At 41.3% G+C, this 21,022-nt stretch overlaps 1 protein-coding gene across 8 annotated transcripts in view; it reads right to left on the reverse strand.

Moving 5' to 3' along the window:
- ABI2 (abl interactor 2) overlaps window positions 1-21,022 on the reverse strand; it is a 52,388-nt gene that overhangs the window by 29,480 nt on the left and 1,886 nt on the right. For all 8 annotated transcript variants that reach the window (XM_088671273.1, XM_060281951.2, XM_035137709.3 and 5 more), the window contains exon 2: window positions 835-1,002. In XM_088671273.1, the coding sequence (XP_088527399.1) occupies window positions 835-1,002 (168 nt within the window). The remainder of the gene's footprint in view (window positions 1-834; window positions 1,003-21,022) is intronic.

The following is a 21,022-nucleotide window of genomic DNA, read 5'->3' on the forward strand; positions in this document are numbered from 1 at the left end:
TACACAGAGGCTATGAAGAAATTTTCCTATCCAGTATTAAGCAAGTGGAATTGAGACTTCACAATGAAGTTGTTATTATTTTTTTAAAGCTCCAGGACAAACATTTATCATATTTAAAAAGGAGTAATTGATTTCCTAGCAGAAAGACATTTCATTCTCCATACTACCCTTGCCTGCATTAATAATGCATATCAAAATTACAAATTTTAGAAAGATGATCAAGATTTTAAACTAACAAAAGTCAAGGTAACAGGAGAAAAGGGGAGAAATGCATGCCACCTGGATTTTTTTTCCAATCTACTAGAATTATTCCCTAAAATGTCTTCATTATAAACACCATTTGAAGGCAAAAAGAAAACAAGTCATCTTACTTTTTAAGAAAGTTTGACCTGCTACTGCAAACTGCAGTAAGGTAGTTTTTCTGGACCATACTGATAAGCCAAATTCTTTTCAAGTTGTATCTGTGGCAACATCTCTATGAGTCTCCTAACCTTCCACCACATGAATATTACTATTATACTATTACAGGCTTCCTCAACCTCAGCCCTCCAGATGTTTTGAGACTACAATTCCCATCATCCCTGACCACTGGTCCTGCTAGCTAGGGATCATGAGAGTTGTAGGCCAAAAACATCTGGAGGGCCGAGGTCGAGGAAGCCTGTACTATTTTATCCTCACAACCACCTTGTGAAGATGCAGATTTGTCAAAAGTCATCAAATGCATTTAGTGGGCTGAATTCGGATCCCCCCTATGATCCGGGTCCCATCCTATCCACTGTACCACACTAGGTGCCTGATACAAACTAAGCAAACATAAAGAACAAGTTTTCTCACTTGTGAAATGTGGTTGATTGAAGATTCCATACGCCTAAGCTGGGATGCCTGGATATCCAGCATCTGTAGAACATTGTTGGCCAAGGTGTTGATCAAATAGGCTACACTAGCTAAAGACTGTGTTGTATATGCTTTGGTTTCTTCTAGGGCCCGTTGCTTATCTGTGGACTGAAAGGGAAAAGCAAAATAATCAGAAATGCAACATTTTCATATGAACTACTTTGAGGTAACAGGTGACATTCTCTCTTTGAACCTTCCCACACCTTGGGCCAATGCACAGAGTACATTCATATCTGCCAGCTCCTCTTCCACTCCCCCCCCTTCCCGTCCATTGTACAGATTAATGGCATGGAAAAGTCACCCAGAGACCTTGGAGAGAGCAGTATTTACATATAAATGTAAACTGGTGTGTGTGTGTGTGTGTGTGTGTGTGTTACTGGGCTGTTGTTTTTATTTTGATTATATACAGTGCTTTGTTCCGGGGAGACGCAGGGGTACGCACACCCCTAAACATTTTGTGAATATAAGTTTGGCCTCATTGAGGGGCAGTATTTCAATATGAGTAGGAAAATTAGAGTACCCCTAAACATTTTTTTAAAGAAAGAAAGCACTGAATATATATATTGTGGCGTTTTATGTTGATCTTGTTCTGTGAACCACCTTGCGACCTCCAGGTATAGGGCAGTATAATAATAATAATAATAATAATAATAATAATAATAATAATAATAATAGCCTAGTTTGGTGAGATAATAAACACAACTTCTCAGCCAATGAGGACAGGCGCACATGCAACTGTAATCTGTGCACCCACCTATCACTCTCTCCAAATTCAACAATTCAACCTTTGAAGTATATTCAGGAAATTGTTGTGGTGTACTATGGCGTGTCGTGTCACAAGGGGTCGGACACGACTAAACAACAACATGACGGATATCCTGCCCACAACAGATTTTTAGGTGCCCAAGTGTCTGGAGATAGTTCTTGTGCCCTTTTTGGGCACATTCTTTTATACCAAAATTGACCAAAATGAATGAAATACTGCACCTTGGTTTTAGTCCAACAGATTTCCATGACCACTGCAAATATAAATACAGGAAAAGGGGAGGGAAAATCCATTGATTTACCACTCTTACCCTTCCTAACTCAGTGAACTCAAAAGCAGTTTCTTCCAGAATACCTAATCAACATTTTCTATACAATATTCACAAGATACTGGCTTCACTTGTACATATGGGAAGCCAAACCAGGCTTTGTGCAAACAAGCAGATAACCAGGTTCCTGATTAAAGGTAAAGGTAAAGGTAAATTAAACCCTGATTAAAGGTAAAGGTAAAGGGACCCCTGACCATTAGGTCCAGTCGTGGACGACTCTGGAGTTGCAGCGCTCATCTCACTTTATTGGCCGAGGGAGCCGGCGTACAGCTTCTGGGTCATGTGGCCAGCATGACTAAGCCGCTTCTGGCAAACCAGAACAGCGCACGGAAATTTCATTTACCTTCCTGCCGGAGCGATACCTTTTTATCTACTTGCACTTTGACGTGCTTTGGAACTGCTAGGCTGGCAGGAGCTGGGACCGAGCAACGGCACCTCACCCCGTCGGGGGGATTCGAACCGCCTACTTCCGATCAGCAAGCCCTAGGCTCAGTGGTTTAACCCACAGCACCACCCGCTGATTAGTGATTGGCTTTTCTCCAGATAAGATAAAAGCACGAGTCCAGGATCAGATGTGAAGTCAAACCCTGGCTTAATGCCAGGTAGCACAGCAAACAGGGAATGAGAAGAGTACAGTGGCCGTGATCTTCCTCCTGGAAATGCCAATGTTTGCTTGTTTGTAGTCTAAGGCACGGCTTGGCTTAGCATTATGTACCATGTAGCATATTATGTAGCATTATGCCAGGTCACCCTGTACCAAGTGAAATATTTAACGGATGCCTGATAGCCAGTTTGCTGCATCTAACTAAATCTCCCCAATGTCCTGTATTCAAATCAAGCAACAATTAAAAGACTGAATAAAACATACAAAGTGTATAGTTAACAGGGGTGAGGCTGCTAAGAGCTGAAGTCTCCAAACTTCGGCCCCCCAGATGTTTTGGACTACAATTCGCATCTTCCCCGACCACTGATCCTGTTAGCTAGGGCAGTGTTTCCCAACCTTGTGCCTCCAGCTGTTTTCGGACTACAATTCCCATCATTCCTGACCACTGGTCTTGCTAGCTAGAGATGATGGGAGTTGTAGTCCCAAAACATCTGGAGGCACAAGGTTGGGAAACACTGAGCTAGGGATCATGGGAGTTGTAGACCAAAACATCTGGAGGGCCGCAGTTTGGGGATGCCTGTCCAAGAGCATCTAAAGTGTCGTCATCACATATTCCCCATCCCTATATAGCTGGCAGGAGAACCTCCTCCTCTTTGTACTATGTACCGTAAGTCATGATTAGCCATGTGCCTCATGACATGGTTTGTTCTGCTTCAAGTAACAGAAAAGAAAATATGAGGGAAAAGAAGCTGTGAGCTATTCATAACTTAAGGGAACACCAGCTAAGAAATACATAATCTTCAAAACCAGCAAAGGTTACATCCTGCCTTCCCGTATCTATTATTCCAACCAGTGCCAAGTGAATGCAGTCAATAAATCAGCACTCCAGCATTTTTAGCAAGAGCCGCATTTCTAGAGTCAACGGCAAGCCAAACGTGTAGTCATCTTTCAACTCAAAACTAGTAATTTGCTTTTTAAAGTAACCAATGAAATCAGTTTTGGCAACAGCAGAAATATGATTCAGCGTGAAAACAGTCAGAGTCCATTTGGATGAAAACAGAAAAGCTGACCATCTGGTTATATGTTTCTAAAGCACCAAGTTCATCAGATGCAACTGAAACTGTATTCTGCAACCTAATAGCAGGCTTTTTTTTCTGGGGGGCTACAGAACATTTTCCTTAATGCCCCTGCTTTAACCCGTTAACTTTGTCAAAGTGAGGCAAATAATTGCAATCCCATCTCTCTACAATTTTGCTATTGCTTATCAACAGATCCTTTAATGCACTAGGATATTTTATGGTTGACAAGGCTCAGGATTGTGTCATGGCCCTAGCCTCATTTTGGAAGAGTGAAATGCGGGGGGCTATTGATGCAATCATTCCTGCTATGTGTCCTCTCCAGCGCTGCAAAGCAACTTGTTCCCAGAGGAGCCGGAAGCTATAAAGCGCCATGGAACAAGTTTTATTGCAAAGATGACCCAAAGCATTTATAAACACATGGTCATGCCTATAACAAGGTGATGAAAGCAACAAATAGTGTTCACTTTGTTTGGACATGTAAAAAGGTAAAAGAGCATGGGGAAATGATTTATAATGAATTGGAAAAAAAATGTTTAAAATTACCTTCCCCCCAAAACCAGAGTCCTTTCTGTTGGGGATAACTCATACTGAAATTCCCAGGTGTCAGAAAAGGTTATTTATGTATGCAACGACTGTGGCTCGTGTTCTGTTAGCCCCAAAATGAAAAATGAGCAAGGTCCCAACCAAAGAAGGCTGGCAACTTAAGTTGACAGAATATGCACAACTTGCAGACTTAACATATAGAATAAGAGAACAAGAAGAACATACAGTGATACCTCTACTTACGAATTTAATGCGTTCCAAACGCACATTCGTAAGTTGAAAAAAATTGTAAGTCAAATCGCATAGGAATGCATTGGGAGAAAAAATTTGTAAGTAGAAGCAACCCTATCTAAAAATTCGTAAGTAGAAAAAATCCTATCTAAACCGCATCCAAGATGGCGGACGGAGCGCCATTCGTAAGTAGAAACATTCATAAGTAGAGTTATTCGTAAGTAGAGGTACCACTGTATATTTAAAGATGATTGGAAAATGTTTATTGAATATATGGAAAATAATTGTCACCTGAAAATGCTGGCAGCATTAAGATAAATTCAACAGTGTAAATAAGTTTTGATGGATGGGAAAATGGAAAACCGATTGGTATAGTTGTTGTTTTTTTGCAAAATATGCAGGGATATAAGATATGCAAAATGAATCATGGAAAGAAGGGAAGTCACTGATATCTTAAGGATGTAAAATGTTTATCTGAAATTATAAAACAGAAAATTTAATAAAAATCATATCCCCCCCCAAAAAAAGTGTTCACTTTGCCAACTCTCAGATAACCATTCAGCAGCATTGTTCCAATTTTGCCTACTGCAGTCAGGGATTCATGTTCCAGCACAATTGGGAGGTGGGGGGCACTGGGAAACCCTGTGGGTACCAAAGAAGACTTACATGCACATACCGTATATGCCTGCAAGCACAACACTGGTGATCCCTGGCTTAGGAGTGGTGGTGATACACCGCTGCATTTTGTTTCCTTCAACACCAGAATGTGTGCCCCATGCCAATTGGTTTGGAACCAAAATGGGACCACTCTCAAAACTAAAGGTTCTCCGTACTGTACCAAGATATATAACAATTAAACATGGGCTCACAAGAGGGAGCAAAAATAAATGGCATGCCCTCATAAATGAAGTGCCGTGTCTGAGGCCTTGTAAGCTCTCTGAGCCATGTTTACAGTTTGAACAAATTTCTCCCCTCCTTCAAGGATCAGAGGAAAGGCAGGGAAATTTCACTCAACAGCGCCCAAGCTACATCAGCCACACAATGCAGCTCAGCCTCCTAACTTGTACATCTGTCAGAGCCTAGACACTAGGCCTGGAACATTTAGCAGAGGTTGGGGCTAGGGTACTTCACCCACAATTCACTCATCTGCAATAAATTTAACGTGTAACAGACTCCACACCTCGCAGTTATACGTCATTTTCACTTTTGCCCTTTAGCAGTGATTATAAGGGGCTCAATCTGCTACACTACCGCTAAAGATCGGAGACTACAACCCTATAGGGAAACTGCCCTATAGCTCTGGTTTTGTGGCAAAGTAATATCAATTCATCCCACTTCAAAACAGAGCTTCACCTCCCCTATAGCACAACAGAATCCTACAGAGAGAGGGGGGCTGCATTGGACAAAGCAAGCATTCATGAATGGGTGTCCTAAAGGAGCAGAGAAGTAGGCTATCAGCCATTAAGAACAATCATAACAAGCCAGCATTTCAGAGCATTCATTTAAAAAACCTGAATGAATTAGAGAAAAGTGTAGGCAATGTGAATGTCGCGCAATAGAATACCCTGTTTCACTGCGTGCAAGATTAACTGAAGCTTACACAGTATTTTTAAAATAAATAAATTAAAGGTTCTAAATGGTTTCGCCTGTTATGCAGAAACCAGTAACAGGCAATAACTGTTCACACATCAGGAAAGGTTAAAAGCACTTGAGCGTCATGCCGGATTTGATTTTATTATATACTTTACATGTAGGCTTCTTCAATACTTTTAATTTATTTATAAGAATTACTGTTAGCCCACCTTTTAGTGCATGCAACATCTCTTTAGTTTTCCCATCTCCTCAATGCTTTTTCCACATAACCCCCACATACTGCAACCCCTTCTGTCTCAACACTTGCCATTCTCTTGGGACCCTTAAATCACTACGTATTATCATGACTCATCTGCCCACCCCATTCCTGATTCCCTGGGTTTCTCCACTTTCTACATTCTCATTCAAGTCAACTACAGTATTCATTACCATGCTTCTGTCCCTTTTTCTGAAAAGCTCCTAAAAATCTATGTGACTTTTCCCCAGGCAAACTGACCTTTATTTCCCTTAAAGAAACTGCACTATTTGCCAAACACCAACTCACACAAGAGTGTACAAAAGTTGTCCTAAACTTTGCAAGGATCAATCCAACAGAAACCTTTAGCAAGTAAATTTTCTGTTCTTACTTAAAAGGACTACAAACAGAAACTGTCTAGCATAGATAGAATTTAAGAATAAAAGCAGGTCAAATTCCGACAAGTACGATTTTAATAATAATAATAAATTTTATTTATACCCCCTCCCTCCCCAGCCAAGACCGGGCTCAGGGCAGCTAACACCGAATATGAAACAATTAATTAAAATACAGCTTAAAAACAAGATTAAATACATTAAAATTAAAATGCAGCCTAATCAGAAAAGGAAAAAGGGGGAGGGGATCAAGTTGATTCCAGGCCAAAGGCCAGGGTCTTACAGGCCCTGCGGAAAGAAATCAAATCCCGCAGGGCCCTGGTCTCATGAGACACAGCGTTCCACCAGGCCGGAGCCAATGTTGAAAAGGCCCTGGCTCTGGTTGAGGCTAATCTGACTTCCTTAGGGCCTGGGATCTCTAAGGTGTTGCTATTTATGGACCTTAAGGTCCTCCGCAGGGCATACTGGGAGAGGCAATCCCATAAATATGAGGGTCCTAGGCCGTGAAGGGCTTTAAAGGTCAAAAACAGCACCTTAAATCTGACCCTGTACTCCACTGGGAGCCAGTGCAGCTGCAAAAGATTTTACATGAGAATACTTTCTTCCATGCTTGGAAACAATTTAATTTGTTCTTAAATTGTCCACTGAGGTATTTTAAATCTGTGTTTACATGTTTTTCTGTGTGTGAACAGAGACAGCTCTTTTAATGCTCCAGTTCAATGAAATATCTACACAATGAAGCCTTTTCTGTAGATAGGGATTTGTTTTACTAATAGCACCACCATTCTATTTGTGACACTAGACAAGTGCCCCAGCCGAAAACCCATGAAATGCCATGGTATGTTAGCATCAGAGCGTATCTGCAGCGTTGCAAATAAGATTTGAGGCAATGCTCACCCATCACCCATCCCACTTGCCTAAGTTGCAACCCCTTCTCCCTCTCTTCTTCCCCTTGCATCTTTCACAAGAATGAAGTGAGTGTAGTTGAGTTGTCAAGGCACTTCATAGTGCCTAAGCCCTTAACCTTTTAGGCCTGAAGGCATGGAAAGCTACATGCAACAGTTGCCCTGCCTGGCTCTCTCTGTTTTCCAGGTAAAGGCTAGAATGCTCAGAGAGATCCCGAAAGAGACCTGAGTGTCTTACCAAAAAGGCTTGGCATTTAACTATACTAAAAGCAGATTTTGAAAAAATCAATTTACAGTACTATTCTGAGCTGTCTCCCCACCCCCACCCCTTTGTGCTTCTGGGTGTCTAATGCAGCCTCTCTCTTCCACTTTCCCCCACTGCTGTTTGCCTCCACCATGCTGCCTAAGGACCATCCAGGTGGCATTTGGAGGAGCAGTCTGGCAGCTCTCAAACCTGGTGCTGTCGAGACAACTTTCTTCCTTCAGCTCTTAAGCAAGGTGGCTAACCACAACTGAAGTACAGGTTTCAGCTTTCAAAACTTAAAGTTTGTCTGGTCTTCCCACAGCTCTTGCCACCAGTCTTTCGTGTTGGACTTAATAATGGGAGGTGGTGATAAAGGATACAAATGCAATGAATGGATGAATGAATACAAAGAAAGTCTCTTGATGGCACATTTTTATTATTGAAAGCAAGGCAGCTTGCCATCTTGGCAGCCTGGTCAACTAGTTCATTGCCCTTGACGCCTGGGTATCCAACAAAACCTGAAAGTGGGGAGACTGAAGTGCCCCCAACTACTAAAGAACAAAAATCATAAATAAGGTGACTTTAAGGCCATCAATGGACTATGAAAGTCAGTACTGTATACAATTCTGTTTTATTTCAAACAAAAATTCTTAATGCAGTCAGAATTGCTGACAGCTCTAATGCCACATCCTCAGGGGGAAAGACCATGGATACAAAGGACATAATGGACTGGGGAAAGGATTTACCCACAGAACTAGTCTTTGACATACGTGCCGTCACAGGCACATAGAAAGGCACATAGCCTTCCTCAAATTCCAGTAACTTCAGCTAAGAGGCCACAAAGAACCCCGGGCCTCCTTTACATTGCCAGTCAGTGACTGCTAAAACAGGCTACTTTCCTTTAAGAACAGAGGCTTCACTCATCATGAGTGGAGCTAGCTAGAATGTGCATTCCCATTTAAGGCTCAGTTGCTGGTGTTAAAACAACATTTAAGTTTGCCTTGTTTGGCTTCCTGCCTAGGTGCCACTTGGAGCTATCTAGGGTGCTACCCAGCTTGCTTGCATTTCAACCTAAAATAATAATAATAATATAATTTATTATTTATACCCCGCCACAGCTGTCAAGTTTTCCCTTTTCTCACAAGGAAGCCTATTCAGCATAAGGAAATTTCCCTTTAAAAAGGGACAACTTGACAGCTATGTACCCACCCATCTGGCTGAGTCTCCCCAGCCACTCTGGACGGCTCCCAATCGAATATTAAAACAATACAGCATTAAATATTAAAAACATCCCTAAACAGGGCTGCCTTCAGATGACTTTTAAAAATAGGATAGCTGCTTCACGTCTGTTGGAAGGGCGTTCCACAGGGTAGGTGCCACTACCGAGAAGGCCCTCTGTCTAGTTCCCTCTAAACTCACATCTCGCATTGAGGGAACCGCCAAAAGGCCCTCGGCGCAAGATCTCAGTGTCTGGGCTGAATGATGGGGGTGGAGACGCTCCTTCAGGTATACAGGACCGAGGCCGTTTAGGGCTTTAAAGGTCAACACCAACACTTTGAATTGTGCTCGGAAACGTACTGGGAGCCAATGTACCTGTAGATCTCTCAGGACCTGTGTTATGTGGTCCTGGTGGCCACTCCCAGTCACTAGTCTAGCTACCACATTCTGGATTAATTGCAGTTTCTGGGTCACCTTCAAAGGTAGCCCCACGTAGAGCGTATTGCCTAACTTTACTTCCCTAAATCCCTCCCTCCTTTATCTGACCTTGTTTTGCTGGCACCTGACCTGTGCTAGACCTTTGTTTCCTTGACCCTGACCCGGGACTAGCAGTACATGACCCTGGATCCCTGGAATTTGTGCTTAGCATACACCCTATTCAAATCCCTGTTGAGTTTGCATTGTACACCTCTCTCCCACTCTCTATGATGTGCAGCTAAGCTGTGGTCGCTGCCTGATTTGTCCCACTTAGGATTGTGTGTTTGTGTCCCAGCAGGGGACATCCTCATACCCCAGGCAGGACCTCTGCTTAGGACAGAACAGCAGGGGAAGTCAATATGGTGCCCTCTAGATATTGTTTAGAGTATAAACTCCCATCCCATCATCACTGACCATGCTGGCTGGGTCTGATAGGAGATATAGTCCAACAACATACGGAGAGCATAACATTGAATACAGAAGGTTCTGCAGAGAAAATAAGACTCAAATGAGAGCAGAATCCACATGTTTGCAGGACCTGGGGGGAAATGGCTGCACAATCTCTATGAAGTGAGCAGCGTTCACAATACAACCAATGATAGCAGACAGGTGTAATCTCAGCCAAGTAGATGGTTTATCCCAAGAAGCCATCTGGTCTAGGGGGATGGGGACAGGACTGCTGAAAAAATACTATCAAGTGATAGTTGGAATTGTTGCAGAAGAGTCCGAGTCTGAATGCAAAAGTTGTAATGGGAGAACTTTGGGTGGGAAAAATAATAATAATAATAATTATTATTATTATTATTATTATTATTATTATTATTATTATTATTATTATTATTATTCCCCGCCCATCTGGTTGGGTTTCCCCAGCCACTCTGGGTGGCTTACAGCACATAAAAATCGCTAAACATTAGACATAAAAAATTTCCCAATACAGGGTTGCCTTCAGATGTCTTCTAAAAGTCAGATAGTTGTTTATTTCCTTGACATCTGATGGGTGTTCCACAGGGCAGGCATTGCTACTGAGAAGGCCCTCTGCCTGGTTCCCTGTAACCTCACCTCTCACACTGAGGGAACCGCCAGAAGACCCTCAGAGCTGGACCTCAGTGTCTGGGCTGAACAATGTGGTTGTCCCCTGCTGGGACACAAACACAGAATCCTAAGTGGGACAAATCAGGCAGCGACCACAGCTTAGCTGCACATCATAGAGAGTGGGAGAGAAGTGTACAATTCTTCCACAAAGACTGCATATATACACAGTCCGAGCCCCAAATCCCCCAACGGTGAACAGGGTCTGATTTTTCTTCAGAGCTGATGGTCTTCCAGAAAGAGAGAGAAAAGACAGCTACTGCCTTTTTATGACTAGAAGAAATTCAAACTCATCTTACGTCATGCAGACAAATTTCACTTGCCACAGGCATCCAAGCACTTAGCTATTTACAAGTCTGCTCTAGGAAATTAAGACTCTCCAGATTAACACTCTTTCCTTTTCAAAACTCTAATAGCACAACTAACTTATATCATCTAAAGTAATACATGTGTGAATTCAGAAAGTAATTTTCAGTTTAATAGTCTAGGGATATTAGATGTTAAGAGGCACTGAAAAACATGAGGGTGTTGTGACTTAAAATTATTATTATTATTATCATTATTATTCATTGAATTTATATACCGCCCTATACCCAGAGGTCTCAGAGCAGTTCACAGAACAAAATCAAAATATATAATCAAAATAAAAATAACCCAATAACCCCCGCCCTAAAAGAGAGGGGGAAACCATACTCAGCGCTTATATTTTAATAGGAACAAATCAACTTGTCTACAAATTCCATCACACATATTCTACAATGTTGCTGGAATATTCCTCTCCCACTCCTAGATTTGCAGAGGTAATGGAAACACTCTTGTCTGACAAAACTTTTAAGTAACCGCGAGTTTTAATTACGGCATATTAGGAGAAAGAGAAGTCTTTAACCATGACAGAATTCAACTAAGAAAAATCAAACACATGGGCATTGTTTTAAAAGATTCCTCATAGTAATGAAGTCAAAGTATGCAATCAGCAAACCACCAGCACTTATTTCAAGTTTCTGTGCAAACCACAACAGAAATCATTTTTATTACACTCGTTTGGAGTGCTTACGTTAAGGCAGCTCTGGACAAATGAAAGCTCAATTCCCCTTCAATGTCTTCTCAATGACTAAGACAACCCTAACGTGAAGCTCCACGTAATGGTTTATAACAATATACTTTTGTTGCAGTATCAAAGGCCCAAATAATTAGTCAACACTAAGAGATTGCTATAGAGAACTAGCCACTGAACCGACAAATACTGGCTCCTTAAAAACTTCCACTAATACCCAATTTACAGGCTGTGTTGACAATTAAGTCAATTCATCTACACTTACTACCTACTTTTTAAGCATTTTAGATCTTTGGCCAATCAGGCTCAATTAATTTTCATCTACAGAATGGTTATTTATTAGGCATTGTACTGTTATTTTAACTGTATTTTTCTGTTATTTTTGTAATTATATTCAATAAGGAAGCTAGGCTCCGCATTTTCAACTGAACTGTACTGACTTTTGAAGAACATTTGAGTTTGTCACCTAACTAGTCTAGGCACAGGCTGCAGCTAAATATTCAACACAGTGGTGAGCCACTTCCTGTCTTAAAACCAAAAGAAATTAGCCACAGAGATTAACATGTGTTTTAGGCACAACTCCTACAACATACGTAACTTAATAGAATTCAGAGTACTGGTACTCCAAATAGTAAGTTAGTATCTGAACAAATATTTTTAAAATAGTATTGTCATAAATCAGTATTAAACAGCTATGCAAAGCAACCATATAGTAGCATAATTTGAGAACCAACATGTTACATTTGCAACTGCAGCCAAAAGAGACAGTCAAATACATTTTTAATATGAAATATAAATATCAACACCAATAGAGATAGACACCTACCCTGTTCATTCTATTTTCAAATGCAAAAAGGCAAGTTTACTGTAATTTGATATTAAGAAGCCTGCTAAGCATTCTGGGTTAATTGTCATATACAGTGGTACCTCGGTTTATGAACACAATTCGTTCCGGAAGTCTGTTCATAAACTGAAGCGTTCATAAACTGAAGCAAACTTTCCCATTGAAAGTAATGGAAAGTGGATTAATCTGTTCCAGACGGTCCGCAGAGTACTTAAACTGAAGCGTTCATAAACTGAAGCGAACTTTCCCATTGAAAGTAATGGAAAGTGAATTAATCCGTTCCAGATGGGTCCGTGGCGTTCGTAAACCGAAAATTCGTAAACCGAGGTGTTCATACACCGAGGTTCCACTGTATTCATATTTTATCTTAAAAGTTTATGATCTTCTATACTTAACAGTCAGGAATTCTACTCATCTTACTTGATGAAAGACTAACAGATGATGGAAATTTCTGTCAAGTATGCAGAATCTATTACTTCCAATAAATCAAATTTACTAAATTGGAGATTACATCATGTACACAAGGTGCATGGCAAGAGATTATATTAGCTGTTCTTGCCAAAGCTACTATCCTAACATAACATAAGAACATAGGAAGAGCCTAGTGTATCAAGCCAGTGGTTGATCTAGTCCAGAATCCTGTACACAGGCAAGAGCTGAAAGCAGGCTACTAGTTTAAGTTTAGTTATACAGTCGTACCCTGGTTCGTGAACACCTTGAGAGTCGAATGTTTTGGCTCCCAAACACCACAAACACGGAAGTGAGTGTTCCGGTTTGCGAATGTTCTTTGGAACCCAAACATCCAATGCAACTTCCGCATGCGGTTTCCGAACATTTTGGAAGTCGAATGGACTTCCGGAATGGATTCCGTTCAACTTTTGAGGTACCACTGTATGTCACTTCTCCACAGGAACTTTGTGCCCATGATGGCTATGTTCTTTCTGCCTCCACTGTTGGAGGCAGTATACCAGTTGCTGGGAATCACAAATGGGTAGAGTGCTGTTGCACTCAGGGTTTGCTTTTGGCCTTTCCATTGCCATTGGGCTGGCAACTGTGAGAACAGGATGCTAGGCCCAGCAGACTCTTCCTACGCTCAAAGTATCTCCCAACCATCTAATTATCAAAATATTTGAAAAAAATGTTGCAAAACCTTTCAATAAAAAAAAAGTAATTCAACAAACATATGATAAGTTCATATAGAAAGATATAATACATAAAGCAAAACCAAAGTTAAGCAACAAAAACTAAACTAAACTAAATTAAAATGTGAGCCATGCTCATCTTGCTGTATTCCAAGGGGCCCAGCAGCCTGGCTTAAACACAGTTCAGAGAAAGCTGGGTCTTCCCACCAGGCTAGGTGGTTCATAGGTGGCTCCAAACACACTCCTCCAAAAGAGGTAGACAACAGCACATGGGAAGTTCTGCGGAGGGTAATGATACCAAGTCCACTTTCCTGAGCCTCCCAGCTACCGGTAGTGCTGTTCTTTCCTCATGCCAGAAACAATGAAGAAATATGTACTGTCTCCTCCACAATGTTACCATCTATATAAAGCCAATCACATTTCATTTGTACTACTCTAAACCAAGCCTGTCTCTGTGTGTGTGCTTCAGTGAAAAGGGCATCCTGACAAGTCAAGCAGCCTTGGGCCATAGACTGCATATCCCTTGTGCCTTTTTAGACAATGCCAATGTAGTCTAGCCCCTAAGAAAATGAAATCAGTCCCCTGATTCAGGTTATTCATAAAGAACAGATTCAAGCGTCTAGATGTCCAATATTAGCAATTTAATACATCACAATTAAAATGTAGTACTTAAATTTAACTTTTAATCTAAGTACTGTCTCAAAAAATTGCACATCAGGGTATTTTCTATGTATGTATTTCACACACTCAGCAATTTCATATGTCAATTGGAATATGTTTCGTCTAAGTGCGCACACTGATTTTTACTTCACACAAATCTTTGACATTAGCAAGTTTATTTGTTTGCTTGTTTTTAAAAGGCAGGAACATTAGTTTTGAAGTATCCCAATTAGACCACTAATGCCTTTTAAATCCGTCCAGTATGTGCTTAAAGCATGATGCTTGAAGTGTTCACATGTCTTAAATCCATTTCAATCTGATTTTTTTTTTCCTGGATCCTTAAATCTCTTTAATGATAATGTTTCCCCACCCTTTTCCACGGCTGTTTCTCACAAGATGACATTTCCTAGATGGAAGTCTCTTCTATAGAACTGTGTGAATAATTCATCCGGTGTGAGATAGTAAGATTTGTAATCTCACGAGGTGCAAATGTGGTAGGCAACTAACAAATACAGCATGCCACCAATTCCTACCCAGAAGAAATAAAGACACATGTGTTTGTCACATACAGTATGACAAAGTACATGAGGAAGTTACACCATTGTCTGCATGGAAGGAATTTCTACCTATGTGGCTTCTGTCTAGATCAGGCATCCCCAAACTGCGGCCCTCCAGATGGTTTGGCCTACGACTCCCATGATCCCTAGCTAACAGGACCAGCGGTCGGGGAAGATGGGAATTGCAGTCCAAAACATCTGGAGGGCCGAAGTTTGGGGGTGCCTGGTCTAGATTCTAGGGCAGCATAGCCTCAAGCTTTCTGCTCATCCCTTCTAACCCTTACTTTAGACCAGGGATAAAGAACCTGTGACCCTCCAGATATTGTTAGAGTCCAGCAACATATGGAGGGACACAGGTGCTTCATCTCTGTTTTAGACTTTTCCAGTACAGTGGTACCTCCAGAGGTCTGTTTGTAACCTGAAACTGTTCTTAACATGAGGCGCGCTTTTGCTAATGGCACCTCCTGCTGCTGCTGCACCAGCAGCACACGACTTCCGCTCGCATCCCGGGGCAAAGTTCGCAACCAGGAGCATCTAATTCTGGGTTATCAGAGCTTGTAACCCGAAGCATTCGTGAGGAGGGCAGTACATAACACGAGGTTCCACTGTATAGAAATCAGAAGGACATCATAACACAAATATTGCCAGCAGTAAAGAGAGCCAAATTCCTGAGAAATCCCCAGCCTTAACCACTGTGATAACTTTGGTCATCTCCAGGGCTTTTTTCAGGGGAAACTCACAGGAACTCAGTTCCAGCACCTCTCAGGCGGGTGCCATTGCCATTCTAAGAGAAAGAGGGAGGCATTCATGGTAAGTTCCAGCACCTCTTTATCTAGTAAAAAAAACACTGGTTGTCTCAGTGCAAGAAAGATGGTGAATATTACAGTTGTCTCTTGGTTTCTGTAGCATCACTGTGTTACATCCCGAGTCGTCTCATCAATACTACTTTGAGCTATTTATTCTGTTTTATAAATTTAGAATTTAAATACCCCCTATTGCTCTTGAATGCAATCCTTTTCCTTTCCTAAAGGAATTTATTCCACAGGCAAGGTTAGACCTGTTCCCCTCTGTAATATTGAGTCAGCTATCTCTGCAGATGGCCAGAGACAGTAAAGAGCTGGAAAAAAGCAGTCTTGCCCAGCAGGAGAAGACATTTTATCCCAAAGCATCCTTAACTGGGAGAATCTCTCAAGATTACTCAATTTCCTTGTGCAGTAGTAACGTGACATGCTCTGACCTCAAGGAATTAACAAAGAGAAGTACAGTGGTTGCGGACTTAATCCGTTTTGGGGTGCCATTCACGGACTTAATCCATTTTGGGGTGCCATTTGCCATTTGCACCCCAAAAGGCCCGCAACTAGAGTGCCTCTTCTGCACATGTGCGCGGCACAATCAAGCACCTCTGCGCTTGCACAAAGCACGCAGATTGCTTCTGCGCATGTGCAGGCAGTAAACACTTCCGGGTTTGCCGCATTCGTAAGCTGAAAGTCCGTAACAAGAGCAGAACGCAACACAAGGTATGACTGTAATTAATTCAAAACCATTAGATCTTACTTAGTAAAACCACTATTTCAGGAGGACTAGCTCCCAAATACCAAGTGGAGCCCTGTTAGCATTTCAAGAATCAGTTATCCCACCAACATATTCCTTTTTAACTTGTGTGGCAAAGTAAAAACTTCCAACCCATTATACAGGAGACAGAACAAATAAAAAAAGGCATTGTGAAAAGTGCTGAGACTTCCCTTCCCTCACACAGAGTTTATATATAACCAAATGGCAGAGAGTACAAAAATCACACTGTTTATTTCAGGACAACACTATGCTCTTGTCAGATTACCAACATGCAAGTGTAGTTACATTGTTTTGCATTCAGCTATGAAGGTAATCGTGAAGATTAAAAGTTGCGCTTCTTTCCCAGCATGGCTTAAAAAAATAAAAATCTTTATTTAGGTAAGAGGATGATAAGCCAACTGCTTGCAGAGGATGTCCTCAAATGCATTTATCCCCTTCAAAGAAATGTGTGTGGAGGGAGAAAATAAGTATAGTCGTACCTTGGATCTCAAACGCTTTGGCTCCCAAACAAATCGGCTCCCAAATTATCAAAACCCAGAAGTGAGTGTTCCGGTTTTCAAACGATTTTCGGAAGCCAAACATCTGGCACAGCTTCCGCGGCTTCCTGCAGCCAATCAGAAGCCGCGCTTTGGTTTCCGAACATTTTGGAAGCCGAACTTCTGGAATGAATTCCGTTCGACTTCCAAGGTACGGCTGACTGTATGTATGAATGTACATCATACCCACTAGCATCCTCGATCCCTGCTTTATGAAAAACACTGCCCTGCGAGCGGACCCCAGCCTTTACCAAAGGTGTCATGGGCTTTGAAGACACTCGATCTCAGGACGCAAAGGAGAAACGTGCTAAGAGGAAGGCGTGCTAGGCAAATCCACACCGTGATCAACTCCCGCCTGGAAAACAATGTCCCCACTATGGAAGGACGTGTGGATCCAGAATTGGCCTCCACAGTCACTTACGGACCCATTGTTAAAATTGTGTTTATGGAAGACAATCTTATTCGGATACGAGTGATCGCCAAAGAAGAAGAAAAGCCATACATAAATATTGTTGGTTGAATGAGTGTACACAGCCCTTCACAATGTTTCTCCCTGAAAATCCTGGGATAGTCATGAGTGATTGATTGTACAGTTAAAAGGGAAACATGCAAATGCATTCAACTAAGTTTTACTCAGTCAGTAGACTTATTGACATTGAAAGCCACTAAAACCAATAAAGCAGATCCTCTTGAAACTGGCTATTTTTTTCCACAGGTCCCCCGCCCAGTACAGATCACATTTGTTCCCATTGGCTTCCATGGTGAAAATAAGAATTCAAGAGAATGTTTTAATTCTACTGCATCTGACTTTTACCCAAACCCTATGGAAAACAGAGAAAGAGTTTGCACATGCAAACTGACTGATCCATGGGGGAATGAAGCAACCAAAAGGGTGGTGTCCCCGGCAGTCTTTCAAAATTGCAAACGTACCTACAAGCCCAAGAAAGACAGCAACACTTGTGCTAAACTATGACTTAGAATTACCGGTACATCCAATTATGGCCTATGACTATATAAAAAAGTAGATTCTGAACTGTAACCATTTACAAAGTAAGGTTCTGGGATAAATTCTGATACACTAACTTCAATACTGAACACTCAACACCTGCATGTGTATACATATTTTTTCAAGAAATCATAAAATATTAAATTTTTCAAGAAATCATAAAATATTTAGTTGTTCAATTTGCTATTTTCAATGTAGTACTATCCACAATGTCATTTTCAGAATTCTAGTATCCCATATATACAGTGGTACCCCTGGTTAAGAACTTAATTCGTTCCGGAGGTCCATTCTTAACCTGAAACTGTTCTTAACCTGAAGCACCACTTTAGCTAATGGAGCCTCCTGCTGCCGCCGCACCGCCGGAACACACTTTCTGTTCTCATCCTGAAGCAAAGTTCTTAATCTGAGATACTACTTCCGGGTTAGCGGAAACTGTAACCTGAAGCGTTTGTAACCCGAGGTACCACTGTACTTAGCAAGAATCCTCTGTAGTTACAGTCTCTTCTTGTACAGTGGAACCTCGGTTTGCGGCCGCCCCGGGGAGCGGCCGCCCTGGTTTCCGACCACCACAGACCCGGAAGTGTTTACATCTGGGTTCCGCAGCACTCGGATGCGCAGAAGCGTGCATCAGGGAGCGACCAACTCGAGGAGCGGCTGGCTCCCCGGAACCAATTGTGGTCGCAAACCAAGATTCCACTGTATCTGCATTTTGCAAATCGCTTGCTCATACAAGCTGCCTTCACATCCCACTCACTACTTCACCAATCTGTCTTAGGCTGCTTCTTTATAATATTCTGTAAAAATACATGCATTGCACTTCAGATATGAAAGGTGCACGCATGTATAAATCACCCGCTTTTCCTTTAAAAATATGCATGAGTAGAGCAGAAAAGACCATGTTTCTACTTGCATATGTTGCAAATGAAAAAGCAGTGCATGTGTATACTTATGTGGGAGTATAAAATGTCATTTAGAAGCAGCAGGCTCACTTCAGCGCATACATTAACTCTTCAAAAATTGGTGCAAGTGCTGAAGATCTTTTCACTACTCACTCAGGCTACAAATAGCATGCATACTTACTGAAAAGTAATCCTCACTAAACACTATGATCATTACTTCAGAGTAAACACACAGAGAATAAAGCCACATATCTGAGAACAGTTTGCACAACAGAGGGAATCTGTACCAATTAAACTGAAATCTAATTTCTGCATCTGTAAATTCCCTTTTTTGCTGAGTTAAGTTGCACTCAAAACAATATACATGGGCTAAAGACACATTCAGATTTTGAAGTTCTCATTTTCCCAGTAATTCCTGGGAGGAAATCTAGTTTTCAGTGGTCCAGCCATATCTTGTTTTCTACTGGAAACTGCCATCCTAAGGTTTTATTCTGAAAGCTAGCAGATTCTGAGTCATTTTTCAACTTCACAATGACCCAGTTCAAATGTAACACTAAAATGTGCAGGCATGTGGAGTCGATTGCAGCTGCTTTGTTCCTTCTTCAGTCCTGTTGCTGCTGTGCTGCTATAAGGTAAACTATGGTTGGACTTACGGTAATCAAGTGTTATCAGAATTTGGGCTTGAGATTTATTTCACTCCACAAGCGGTAGCCAAGGTTTGTTCTTTGTTTACAGCTTGTGGTTGGTCTGAAGAAAGCAAAGCATGACCCTGGGTTTGGACAACTTAAGTCAAATCATAGCTTAGCTTGCAGTAGCAGGAGTATCACAATCTCTTATCCATGTTTTGGCTTAGAATTACATGTGAACTGGGCAAGATACAGTATCTCTTCCACTCTGGTCCTAATTAGCTACCCACCTTACATCATGTAATATAACAATTAAGTACCAAAAATCTGGCAGAAAAATATCTCAGCTCAAAAAGTATTGTCACCAGAACTATATGGAGAGAAAGCTTTAATTTGCACAGTTGGCTAAAATTTCTATCATTATATCAGACTCTACGTTCCTCCGCAAACAATACTTCTTTAACCTTCTGCAAGCCTCAGTAAAATTCTCCAAAGCTATGATATCAGGGGGCGATGATAATTGCTCTCGCCACATCACACCACCATTTCAGCAAAGACTGATCAGAAATTCAATCATCTCCAGGTCAAATGCCAGAATATTTTCTATTAAAACTAAAAGCAAAAAATCCTGCAAGCCTACCCGTTCCCACCATGATGCAACATGGCAAAAAAGATCTCATTCATCCTGTGCTATAAAAGAAAAAACTTTTGCTTAGTTCAGACCATTAGCTATTATGCATAAAGGACACCATGGTGAAACCATGGTACACGCACCAACTACAAAAGCTCTCTGAACACACAAAGATAAGCCAATTAATAGGTCTGGTCATTCTAATAATGTAAATGGATCAATGCATGTTCTCATTGTGGCACTTTAAATGCTCCACCCTTTCCTTGTTCTTCAAATAATATATTAGAAGATACAGAGAAACTGGTTCTATAAATGTCTTTTACTGGTTCTTGGTCTCTGCTTGAGAACTTGCTATACTTACATCATGGATACACTTAAGGAAACAAATTCCAAGGTTTCACAACCCTTACATGCCCCAAGCTATGTTATTTTGCAAATCAAAAACAGGTTGCAGAATTCACTTGTTGTAAAGTGACTATGCTAAGAGAAAATAAATTTGCCTTTCTTTTCTTCGAGCATTCCTTTACATAAAGTCCAGAAAGCTTAGATTCATTAGAATGAGCTGGAAGGCAATGCAGGCTTAAATAATAAGATAATAGATATGTGAATAAAACCTAGGCATGTATTGAAGCAACAGATGCAGCTTCACAATGCCCACCTGAAGCAAAATCACCTGCATTCAGTTGTTAGCCATATCCAATTTCCCTTTTTAATCAGCAATGCGTGGAAGACAAGCTGTCATTATGCCATTATTTATCATTATGCCATTATTTATATTTGGAACTTACACATAGGCACCCACCCCTGTGCCTCTGGAGATCTACTACTCATTTGCCTTGTCTTTCCCCAGCATCTTTTCACTATGCAGTCACTGAAATGGCAGCTTCATTG

The sequence above is a fragment of the Zootoca vivipara genome, chromosome 1, assembly GCF_965207765.1.
Source record: "Zootoca vivipara chromosome 1, rZooViv2.hap1.1, whole genome shotgun sequence".
NCBI lineage: Eukaryota > Metazoa > Chordata > Lepidosauria > Squamata > Lacertidae > Zootoca > Zootoca vivipara.